We start from the raw sequence: 12,661 nt of genomic DNA on the forward strand, positions 1-12,661 counted from the left end.
ACATCCCAACAAATCACAGCTGATGCTGCCAAGACCCCATAGTGCAAAATGTGGCCCACAGCCCAGCCCAGCCAGGAAACGGTCGCTGTGGGTGCCGGGTAATGACGTCACGTAACAACGCTCAACTTCCTCTCCCTAGCAACGACTAGCCTCCTTGGAGTTTCTTTAGCCCAGGAACACGATTTGCTTTATAGCCAGGTGCAAACGTTTTACACTTTAACCACATGTCTGTGAAGCATTTTCCTGTGCCTCATCTCATTTGGTCCTCACAGAAATCCTGGAGTAGGTAGATAGGAGACTCCGTGGCATCCTATTTTCTTTTCATTAGCCACAAAACAGAGATTTAGAAAGCTTAGAAACTTGACCCGACTAAGAAGAAGTAAGAAATGGTGGACCTTGAAAATGACTTCAGGTTTTCTCACTGCGCAGAATATAGTCAAATACTGCTGCAGTTAAATATTTCACCCTTTGTTCTCCCTGCATGATCTACAATAATAATCTGCTTCATGTTGATATTTACTGCTGTGTTGCTGACAATTACCTCAAAAGAGAAGTTGAGTGCTTCACTGGGCAGGAAAAAGTTTAGCTAAATCAGAAAGCAGGTCTAATTAAGCAAGTTTATTCTATATCTATAAAAGGCTAAGTTGACTCGTGCATGCGCGATACATATAAAGCTCTCACTGGCGCCAGTCACACACGTTTCGATCAGTCATTATCAATCGTGAATTTGGTGGACCCTTCAATTATAGAGAAAAGGTGAATAGCAGTATTAAAATATTTCTTCTGCCCTAACCAGTTTGGCTCAGTGGATAGAGCATCGGCCTGCGGACTCAAGGGTCCCAGGTTCGATTCCGGTCAAGGGCATGTACCTTGGTTGCGGGCACATCCCCAGTGGGAGGTGTGCAGGAGGCAGCTGATCGATGTTTCTCTCTCATAGATGTTTCTGACTCTATCCCTCTCCCTTCCTCTCTGTAAAAAAAAAAAAAAAAAAAAAAAAATCAATAAAATATATTTTAAAAAAATATTTCTTCTAATTAATTTCCTTTCAATGTGCATGGATTCGTGCATCAGGCCACTAGTTTTCCATATGAACAACTGTAAACCTACTTTTGCTATACCCTGTGCATTTTCTTCATCTGTTGATGGACACCAAGGTTTCTTCCATATTTGGCTATTGTGAATAATGCTAAGTAAACATGGGGATTCATACGTCATTTTGAGTTAATGTTTTCATTTTCTTCAGATACACATCCAGAAGTGGAATTGCTGGATCATGTTCTATTTTTAATATTTTGAGGAACCTCCATGCTGTTTTCCACAATGGCTGCACCAATTGACATTCCTGCCAATGGTGCATAGGGTTTTCTTTTCTGCATATCCTCACCAACACTTGTTATTTTTTGTCTTACTGAAAACAGCCATTCTAACATGTGTGAGGTGATACCTGTATGGTTTTTATTTGCATTTCCCTGATGATTAATGATTTTGAACATCTTTTCATGTAGCTGTTGGCCATTTGTATATCTTCTTTGAAAAAAATGTCTATTTAGAACTGCCCGTTTTTAAATCAGATTGGTTTGTTTTTTTGCTGTTGAGTTATATGAGTTCTTTATATATTTTGTATATTAGCCCCTTATATAATTTGGAAATATTTTCTTTCATTCAGTGGGCTCCTTTTCATCTTGTTTATTATTTCCTCTGCTGTGTGGAAGCTTTGTTTTTGCTTTTGGTGTGCTCCTGTTTTGTTCTTAAGCCACTTCAGGAGATGAACATACTTTATAACGATATTAATCTCCATTTCAAGTTTGTTCCCATATTCTCAGTAATTGTATTGTTTTGGAAATTTGATCAAGTCAGTAATGTCTTTTATTTGCCTATTTTTAATTTATGTAACAGGGTAAAATCCTTTACAAAGTTCGGTGGAAAGGATACACCTCAGATGATGATACCTGGGAGCCTGAGGTTCATCTTGAAGACTGTAAAGAAGTTCTTCTTGAATTTAGGAAGAAAGTTGTGGATAACAAAGCTAAACCAGTCAAGAAAGATATTCAGGTATCGTGTTTTATCTCATTTCTTTCTTCTTTTTTTTTTTTTTTTTTGGTACAATAAATGTATAAATTTTACTGATACAGAGAATGCACTATAGAACTTACAAGTAATAATGAAATAGATAATATTCCTATTACAGACTCTATATAGCCGATTAGTTCTCACAGAATGCTTTCATTGAGTTCTGCCAAACTATTTGTAGCCAACCTGTGATTGCAGTTGACAAACAGGTATAGCTTGGACATGTTAATATTTTCCTTTAAGTTAAGAGTAAGATGAAAGTGGGGAAAAGACATGTCAAAACTATCCATGAGATGAGCATCTTGTTTTTGAATACCTAAGGAATATTTTGTGTGCCGTTCATATTACTACTATAGATATAGTGCATACTTTTGTATTTTTAAAAAAATCCTTACCTGAGAATATATTTCTGTATTGATTTGAGAGAGAGAGAGACAGAGAGAGAGAGAGAGAGAGAAACATAGATGTGAAAGAGAAACATCGATTGCTTGCCTCCCATATTCGCCCCTGACTGGGAATGGAGCCCACAACCTTGTGGTGCACAGGATGACGCTCCAACCAACTGAACCTCCTGGCCAGAGCTAATATGCATTATTAACATATTTTTTATATCTGATTTTACTGCTAATTAAAATAACACAATTTTTAGATCTTTTTATAAAACTATCAATTTTAATCCATTTCAGATTATTCACAGGTCTGGTTATCCAGGTCCTTTGTTTTTCTCTTCTGTTCCCACTTCAATTTTAGTTACTTTATTGCTTTTTGTAGCTCTTCCTGATGGTAAGGAAGAATAAAAAGATGGAAGGAACTCACTGAAGTTAAATTTTTTCATCAGCAATTTGGAAAAATGTTTGATTGTGGGCTAGAGAGGAATAATGTTAAAACTAACACACAGTCCAGGCCAGTTTGGTTCAGTGGATAGAGCATTGGCCTGCAGACCGAAGGGTCCCAGATTTAATTCCCATCAAGGGTATGTACCTCAGTTACAGGCTACTCCCCGGCCCAGGCCCTTACCAGGGCATGTGCAGGAGGCAACCAGTTGATGTGTTTTACTCACATCAGTGTTTCTTTCTGTCTTTCCCTCTCTCTTCCACTCTCTCTAAAAAATCAATGGAAAAATATCCTCTGGTGAGGATTAAAAAAATCACAAAAACTCCTAACACATGAATTTGGTTTAATGATGTGTCCACTGTTTGATCCTTGATTCTCTTATTTCACAAATAATTAAATTGGCTTTATTTATGAGTCTTGGAAGAATTTCCCATTTTTCTTTATAATATAAATTTCATTTATAGCTTCTATTTATATATTGAACCAATTTTAACTCACTTGCTTTTGAATTTTCATTTTCATCAGGAATAATTTTTTTTTTAATACTGGCAAAGGTTCTTGAACTTAGAACTATGTAGTAAAAATTTTCACAAGAAACGGATTCTTACTTATTGAGGTCTTTATGTAAGGACTGAATATTGATCCCTTCTCTCCCTACAATTTGAGTTTTCAGCCACATTTTATTTTATTTATTTATTTATTTATTTTTAATAAATCTTTATTGTTCAGATTATTACAGGTGTTCCTCTTTTTTTCCCCCATAGCTTCCCACCACCTGATTCCCCACCCCATGCCCTTACCCCCCGCCACTGTCTTCATCCATAGGTGTAAGCTTTTTGTCCAATCTCTTCCCGCACCCCTCACACCCCCTCCCCCCTGAGAATTGTCAGCCCACTCCCTTTCTATGTCCCTGATTCTATTATATTCACCAGTCCATTCTGTTCTTCAGATTTTTTATTCACTTGATTTTTAGATTCACTTGTTGGTAGGTATGTATTTGATGTCATTTTGTTGTTCATAATTTTTACCTTTACCTTTTTCTTCTTCTTCCTCTTCTTAAAGAAAACCCTTCAGCATTTCATGTAATCCTGGTTTGGTGGTGATGAACTCCTTTAGCTTTTTCTTGTCTGTGAAGCTCTTTATCTGACCTTCAACTCTGAATGATAGCTTTGCTGGGTAGAGTAATCTTGGTTGTAGGTTCTTACTGTTCATCACTTTGAATATTTCTTGCCACTCCCTTCTGGCCTGCATAGTTTCTGCCGAGAAATCAGCTGACAGTCATATGGGTGCTCCCTTGTAGGTAACTAACCGTTTTTCTCTTGCTGCTTTCAAGATTCTCTCTTTGTCTTTTGCCCTTGGCATTTTAATTATGATGTGTCTTGGTGTGGTCCTCTTTGGATTCCTCTTGTATGGGGTTCTGTGTGCTTCCTGAACTTGTAAGTCTATTTCTTTCATAGGTAGGGAAAGTTTTCTGTCATTATTTCTTCTAATAGGTTTTCAATATTTTGCGCTCTCTCTTCTTCTGGCACCCCAAAAATTCGGATGTTGGTACGCTTAAAGTTGTCCCAGAGGCTCCTTACACTATCTTCATATTTTTGGATTCTTTTTTCTTTTTGCTTTTCTGGTTGGGTGTTTTTTGTTTCCTCATATTTCAGATCTTTGGTTTGATTCTTGGGGTACGTTGATCTACAGTTGAGTTTCTGTATATTCTTTATTTCAGACAGTGTATGCTTAATTTCTGACTGGTCCTTTTCCATTTTTTTGGTATTCTCATTAAGATCCTTAAAGGTCTCACTAAGTTCCTCAGCGGTTTTTAGAAGATTCTTGAGTAACTTATAAATGTGGTTCTGAACTCTATGTCGTCCAGTAGTGTGCTTTCTTCCATTTCTCTCATTCGTGACATGTTTCTTGGTCTCCGCATTTTGCTGCTTTCTTGTGTTGATGGAGTGGCTTTGTGTGGTAGGTGACCTATAGGGGCCCGTAGCTCAGCCTCCCCAATCACTTGAGGTGGACGCCTTTGGTACACCCCTTTGTGGGCTGAGTGCAAAGTCTTGGTGTAGTTAAGCCTTGATTGCTGTTGGTACACTGGGAGGAATTGACCTCCAGGCCAATTGGCTGTGAGGACCCGCTGTGTCTATAATGGAAGAACTGCTGCGTTGGAGACACGCTTATGGTGCAGGACTTGTTTCAGTGGGGCTTTGGTGCTCACTGAGTCTGCCTCTTGAATGTGTCACTTATGGATGTGAGGAGTTGAAATCTGGTGTCTCACTCTGACCACTAGGTACACTGGCTTCTGGATCTCCAATGGGGTGCAGGTCAGCTACTGTCTGAGGCCACCCAGCAGGCGCTACAGCGAGAACTACAGTTTTCTCCTCTTTGCTTGGGGTTTGGAGGTTTTGGAGCTGTCTGACCCTGGCTGCAAGTTTGCTAGGTTTGCTAGGGCAGGTCATTCATATGCTAAAGCCGCTGCTTGGAGCTTGGGTGGGTTTGTAGGTTGTGCAGGGCGGGGTCTCAGGGCTTGACTAGGCTAGGGCGTGGCAAACAGCGATGGCTGCCAGAAGTCGGCTCGCGCCCCAGCACAATAAACAATTATTCCTGCGCGCAGCCCTGCAAGCAAGCCTCCCTCACTTTCCGACCCCATGGCAGACAGTCCAGCTTCTCCCCGTAGGAGTTTGGGTCCCCCGCGTCTCCCCAGAAACTGGAGTTCAGAGTAATCGGGAGCTTATCTCCCTTCGGGTTGAAAACAGCAGTGCTCCCGATTCGCGCGTCTCCGTACCTCAGCTTTTCCGCGCTTGTGCACCCCTCAATGCTGTTTGCTCTTTCCTTCTAGTTGTAGAACTTCCACTCAGCCAGCTTTCCCGTGGTTCTGGGTGATAGACGTTTTATCTTTTAGTTGTAGTTTTGAAATTGTTGTGCGAGGCAGCAGTTTAGGTGTTTACCTACGCCGCCATCTTGGATCCTCCGCTCTTCAGCCACATTTTAAAAAATACTTAAGTATTTTTTAAATTGCCAAAACAATATTAGGACCCAGTTTTTTTTGTGGTTTTTTTGCATTTTAATTTCTTTATTGATTAAGGTATTACATATTTGTCCTCATCCCCCCATTACTTTCCCAAACCACCCCCTTACTCATGCCCTCACCCCCCCTGTTGTCTGTGTCCAAAGACCCAGTTTTGACTATGTGTACTGTTGTTAATAATAATAACAGCAACAACAGAGGCAGCTTTTATTTACTGAACACTGGATTAGCACTTTATATGGATTAAGATGAGAACCTGAGGCTTTGATAAGGTAATTAGCCCAAATTCATCCATTAGTAATGACAGAGCCAGGCTACTGCACTCGTAACCACTGTAGGTTGCCTTTTAGTTTTGGCAATAGCTTGAAATCTACTTAGAGAAGTGGAGTATCAGTGTTTTAAAATTATGCTACTATGGCAAGGCCTTTAATAAATATGGTTTTTAAATTACTAAGCAGAATGCTTAGTACTTTAAAATTTTTTATAAATGAAACCCTTTTCAAAATGAGTTCAGGTTAAAGGAAAAACTTTTTTCCTCCCAATTTTTTTGCTCTAGGTATATTTCACTTTTTTAGAATGGGTGCCTACTGCCTCCATCCCTAATTCTTTCCCTAAAAATTCACACAAATGCACATTTAAAAAAAAAAAGTATATATTTTATTTATTTTGGAGAGGGAGAGAGTGATAGAAACATCAATGATGAGAATCATTGATCAGCTGCCTCCTGCACGCCCAGCGGTGGGGATCGAGCCCACAACCCAGGCATGTGCCCTTGGCCGGAATCAAACCTGGACCCTTCATTCCATAGGCAGAGGCTCTATCCACTGAGCCAAACCGGCTAGGACAGTGGTTGGCAAACTGCGGCTCGTGAGCCACATGCAGCTCTTTGGCCCCTGGAGTGTGGCTCTTCCACAAAATACCACGGCCTGGTCGAGTCTATTTTGAAGAAATGCGTTAGAAGAAGTTTAAGTTTAAAAAATTTGACTCTCAAAAGAAATTTCAATCGTTGTACTGTTGATATTTGGCTCTGTTGACTAATGAGTTTGCCGACCATTGGGCTAGGGCAATGCACATGTTTTAATAAGTGATTTGGTTCATATTTCTCCCAAAATTTAGATATTGTGATTGAAGTCACCCTAATGTATATTTCTCAGTTTCTCACTTTCCTGCTTTATTAGTAAGATATTTGCTCACACTTCTCCCATGAAATCTTGTATTATACAGCTTTGGCTTTCTCATCCCTTTATTTCACTTTACTAAGCTTCCAGTGTAACCCAACAGCAACTCCCTTGATTTAAAATGATTGATGATGACTGGTACAGTGTTTGAGGCATACTCCCCCCTCCCTCTTTATTGAATTTATTGGGGTGACATTATTTAATAAAATTAATACGGGTTTTAGGTTCACAATTCTACAACACATGATTTGTACACTGTATTGTGTGTTCACCACTCCAAATCAAGTTTCCGTCCAACACCATTTATCCCTCCTATTCCCTCCTCCACTTCCCCTCCCCACAGCAATTACCACTCTGTTGTCCATGTCTATGAGTTTTTTCTCTTTTTGGCTCAATCCCTTCACCACCCCCTCCTCACCCAGCCACCTTCCCACCCCACATACATACTGAGCAGTCAATCTGTTCTCTACCTGTGAGTCTGTCTCTATTTTGCTTGTTAATCTGTTATTCATTAGATTTCACATATGATTGAAATCATATGGCACTTGTCTTTTTCTCACTGGCTTATTTCACTTAGCATAATGCTCAACAGGTCATTCATGCTGTCACAAAGAGTAAGATTTCCTTCTTTTTTATGCCCTATGAGGGTGGGTTCAGTGATTGTGCTTCCACCTGTTAACCAAACAGTGGTTTGATTTCCCATCAGGGCCACTCAGGAGGCAGCTGATCTATAATGTTTCTCTCTCATCAGTGTTTCTACCTCTCTTTCCCTCTCTCTTCCTCTCTCTCTAAAAGGCAATAAAAGCATATTTTTTAAAAATAACATTTACTTCTTTTTTGTTGTTAATTCTCATCTGAGGATATTTTTCCATTGATTTTTTTAGAGAGAGTGAAATGGAGGGGGAGAGACAGAGAGAGAGAGAAATTTTGATGTGAGAGTGACATCAGTTGGTTGCCTCCTGCACACACCCCAACCAGGACCGGTATCAAGCTTGTAACCAAGGCATGTGCCCTTGACCAGAATCAAACTCGGGACCCTTCAGTCCCCAGGCTGATGCTCTATCCACTGAACCAAACCGGCTAAGGCTTTTTTTTTTAAGACTTGCATTTTCCTTTTTTATGATATAGTTCTGTTGATTTCAAAGAGGAAGGTTGGGGGGAGATGGAAACATCAGTGATGAGAGAGAATTATTGATCAGCTGCCTCCTGCACGGCCCCCACTGGGGATTGAGCCCTCAACCTAGGCATGGGCCCTGACCAGGAATCAAACTGACCTCCTGGTTCATAGGCTCAACCATTGAGCCACACCTGGCCAGGCAAGATTTCCTTCTTTTTTACAGCTGAGTAGTATTCCATTATGTAAACGTACCACAGCTTTTTTATCCACTCATCTATTGATAGACACTTGGGCTGCTTCCAAATCTTGGCTATTGTAAATAAGAGTGGTAATGAACATAGGGATGCATATATTCTTTTGAATTAGTGTTCTGGGTGTTTGTTGTTGTTTTTTATAAATTCCCAGAAGTAGAATTTCTGGGTCTTACAGCAGTTCCATTTTTAATGTTTTGAAGACACTCCATACTGTTCTCCACAGTGGCTGTACTAGTCTGCATTCACTTCAACAGTGCACTAGGGTTCCCTTTTCTCCACACTCTTGCCAACACTTGTTTGTTGATTTATTTATTTTTTTTAAAATATATTTTATTGATTTTTTACAGAGAGGAAGAGAGAGGGATAGAAAGTTAGAAACATCGATGAGAGAGACATCGATCAGGCTGCCTCCTGCACGCCCCCTACTGGGGATGTGCCCGCAACCCAGGTACATGCCCTTCACCGGAATCGAACCTGGGACCCTTTAGTCCGCAGGCCGACGCTCTATCCACTGAGCCAAACCGGTTAGGGCTGTTGATTTATTTTTGGTAGCTACTCTTAACAGGTGTGAGGTGATATCTCAGTATGTTTAAAATATCTATATATATTTTAATTGATTCCAGAGAAGAAGGGAGATGGAGAGAGAGCTAGAAACATCAATGATGAGAGAATAATTGATCAGCTGCCTCCTGCACGCCCCCCACTGGGGATCAAGTCCACAACCCGGGCATGTGCCGTGACCAGGAATCGAACTGTGGTTCATAGGTCGTTGCTCAACCACTGAGCCACACCACCTTGGCTAATTGTGGTTTTAATTTGCATTTCTCTGATTATTAGTGACATTAAGCATCTTTTCATATGTCTGTAAGCCATCTAGATGTCCTATTTGGAGAAGTGTCTATTCAGGTCCTTTGCCCTTTTTTTTTTTTTTTAAATTGGATTGTGGGGTTTTTTGGTATTGAATTTTATACATTCTTACAAATTTTGAAAATTAGTCCTTTATCAGATGTGTCCGCAAATAATGTTCTCCCATTCAGTGGGTTTTTTCATTTTGTTGATGGGTTTCCTTTGCTGTGCAAAAACTTTTTAGTTTGATGTATGAGGCATATTCTTAAGCTTAAAAATTTTTTGTCCCATTTTTAGAAAGCTACTTCACTTTATCTTTTTGTGAGCTATCCTTCCTATTTCATAAATATTTTAAAATTTTAGGCACTACTAACATTTTGAAACTTTATAAGCATGAAATCTCAATTTCCTGTATCAGGCCAGCTTTCTCATGGATTGTTGTTTATAAAGTATTTCCAATATTTATATTTCTATGACTCTGGCCTAATCATTGAAGTGGTGTCAATAAACAGGAATATGGCAAAAATGCAACTGTTTGTTGACCTGCTAGTTTTGCTATTCATAAGCTCTCGTGATTCTTTGACTGTAGATAGAGGAATAAGGAGTCAGTAGGAGAGCCGTGGCTGGTGTTACTCAGTGGTTGGAGCATTGGCCCAAGCACCAAAGGGTCGCAGGTTTGATTCCCGTCAAGGGCATATCCCTGGGTTCCAGGTTCAATCCCCTCACCAGTTAGGGCATTTGTTGGAGGCAGCCAGTCAATGTTGCTCTCCCCTTCCCGTCTCCCTTTCCCTCTCCCACTTTTTGTTCTACTCTCTAAAAAAATCAGCAGAAAAAATATCCTCAGGTGAGGTTTAACAACAAAAAGTAGGAGAAAATTACTTTGTTCATCTCCTCTTTGTTTTTTTAATCTTCATCCAAGGAAATGTTTTTTTAATTGATTTTGAGAGAGAGAAACATTGATCAGTTGCCTCCTATACTCATTTGACCGGGATCAAACCCCCAACCTTTTGTTGTATAGGACGATGCTCCAACCAAGTGCGCTACCTGGCCAGCCCCTTCATTCATCTCTTTGTGTGCATTCATATAAGTAGCATATGTGCTGCCTATGAATGTTGTGGTATTTCCCAATCACCAAAGTTTTTGTCTTAAGGAGAGGTTTTAACAAAGTAGCATCTGTAAGAATATTGATTTGTCACTTTCTTTCGTTAATTCTGGAAGCACTGCCTACTTAGGACTTAGTAAGTATAACAAGAAGTTAGAAATGGTTTCTTAAAATAATCCAGAAATAGTTGTTAATGCTGTTTACCAGAAAATACACATGTTGCAGAAAATGGTATTTGTTGCCCTGGCTGCAGTGGCTCAGTTGATTGTTTATTCCTCTATCGCCCCCCTCCCTTTCTAAGATCAATAAAAAAATAAATACATAAAATAAAAAACACATCCCTTTAAAAGAACAAAACAAAACAGGTAGTTGTAGGATGAGGACATGATAACCTCAGAGCACATTGCAAACTATATCTTGAATCCTCAGCATGTTTCTCATAACAACAGAGACATCCTCAGGAAAATTCACTGTACCTATCAGTAGCATTACATCTGCAACACTGTTGTCTAATGTCTAGCTGACACATTGCTGTGTTCCGCATTGTCCTTGTCAAAGGTCCTTTATTGCTTCCTGTTATGCAGGGCATTTTGCTTCATGTCTTTCTAGTTTCCTGTCCTAGTCTAGAAAACATCCATAGCCTTTTGTCTTTCATGATGTGGACAGTTTTTTATGAATCTAGGCCAGTTGTTTCATAGGTCATTTAAATTGGAATTAACGAATATTAATTAATATTAAATCACAAATAAACAGTATTTTTTAAAATTGGAATAAGATGATTTGTTTTCTCTTGATTAGATTCAGTGTGGTGTACAATAATTACATCAAGATAGGATGTCTGCCTGGCTGGAGTGGCTCAGTTGCTTGAGCATTGTCCCCTGCACAGAAAGGTTGCCAGTTTGATTCCCCATCAGGACATGATCTGCCTGGGTTGCAGGTTTAATCCCTGGTTGGGGCACCTTTGAAAGGCATCCAATTGATGTTTCTCTTTCACATTGATATTTCTCTCTCTCTCCCTTCCTGTCTCTAAGCATGTCCTCAGGTGAGAATTTTTTTAAAAAGGATTGTGATGTCAGTTTTCTAATTTATTGCTGATCATAAATTATAGTTATGTGATAATCAGGCCCATTATTTTTTTCACCCTTTTTAAAAATACCTTTTTACTTTTAAAATATTAAGTAACCTGATAATAAATCTATATAATAAAAACCCAGCGGTCGTAACACCGTAACGACCAAAGACCGGTCACCAGGAGGTGCATTGATGGGTCCTGCGGCGCCGGTGGGACTTGACACTGGGTCCTGTGGCGCCGGCAGGACTTGACGCTGGGTCCCACGGTGCACTGGGTCTGGGTCTCACACAATTTTGCGCGCTAGGTCTCTAGTCATTTAATAAGTACAGTGGAACCTCGGTTTTCGAACTTAATTCATTCCATAAGGCTGTTGTTTGTTCGAAAACCGAATCATTTTTTTCCCATTAGATATCATGTAAATTGAATTAGTTCATCCCAGACCCCCAAATGATTCTGTTTTTAAAACCTTTCTTAAATACAGTACATGTTTAATACAGTACTGTTGAACCTATAAATAAACACTTTTCTTAAATTTATTAAACCAATCCCTACTCGCCTTAAACGAGTCACTGTCAACACTCGTTCCAGGTTGTCTTTCCAGGTGGTCAGTATGCGGTGTCTTAGCTTTTTCACATGTCATTGCCTCCAAATGCTGTCACCAGCCAAGTGCTTTTCATTTATCCAAATCAGCAGTGTTTCTGCTTCTTCAATTGTCTGTGATTGATTATTGTTTCTTTTCTTTTTTTTTTTTTTTTTAATGTAGAAGTCAAATCTGTCACCATATATTAGGTCCCCCTTTTCTCCCACCCTCTTCCCTCTGGCAACTACCACACTGCTGTTTGTGTTCATGAGTTTGTTTTATATCCCACCCATGAGTGAAATCGTATGGTTCTTAGCTTTTTCTGACTTATTTCACTAAGCATAATATTCTCAGGGTCTATCCATGTTGTTGCAATTGGCAGTATTTCATCCTTTCTTATGGCTGAAAAATATTCCATTGTGTAGATGTACCACAGCTTCTTTATCCAATCCTCTATCACAGGACATCTTGGTAGTTTCCATGTCTTGGCCACCATGAATAATGTGCAAGATCATTGTTACTTTTTCTTTTTTTAAATCTTTATTGTTCAGATTATTACAGTTGTTCCTCTTTTTTCCCCATAGCTCCC

The 12,661-nt window shown here is 39.6% G+C and overlaps 1 protein-coding gene across 2 annotated transcripts in view; it reads left to right on the top strand.

Annotated features, from left to right (window-relative positions):
* MPHOSPH8 (M-phase phosphoprotein 8) overlaps positions 1 to 12,661 on the top strand; it is a 71,822-nt gene that overhangs the window by 26,911 nt on the left and 32,250 nt on the right. For both annotated transcript variants that reach the window (XM_080662149.1, XM_080662148.1), the window contains exon 2: positions 1,897 to 2,052. In XM_080662149.1, coding sequence (XP_080518275.1) covers positions 1,897 to 2,052 — 156 coding nt within the window. The remainder of the gene's footprint in view (positions 1 to 1,896; positions 2,053 to 12,661) is intronic.

Source organism: Plecotus auritus (genome assembly GCF_963455305.1).
Source record: "Plecotus auritus genome assembly, chromosome: 3".
Classification (NCBI taxonomy): domain Eukaryota; kingdom Metazoa; phylum Chordata; class Mammalia; order Chiroptera; family Vespertilionidae; genus Plecotus; species Plecotus auritus.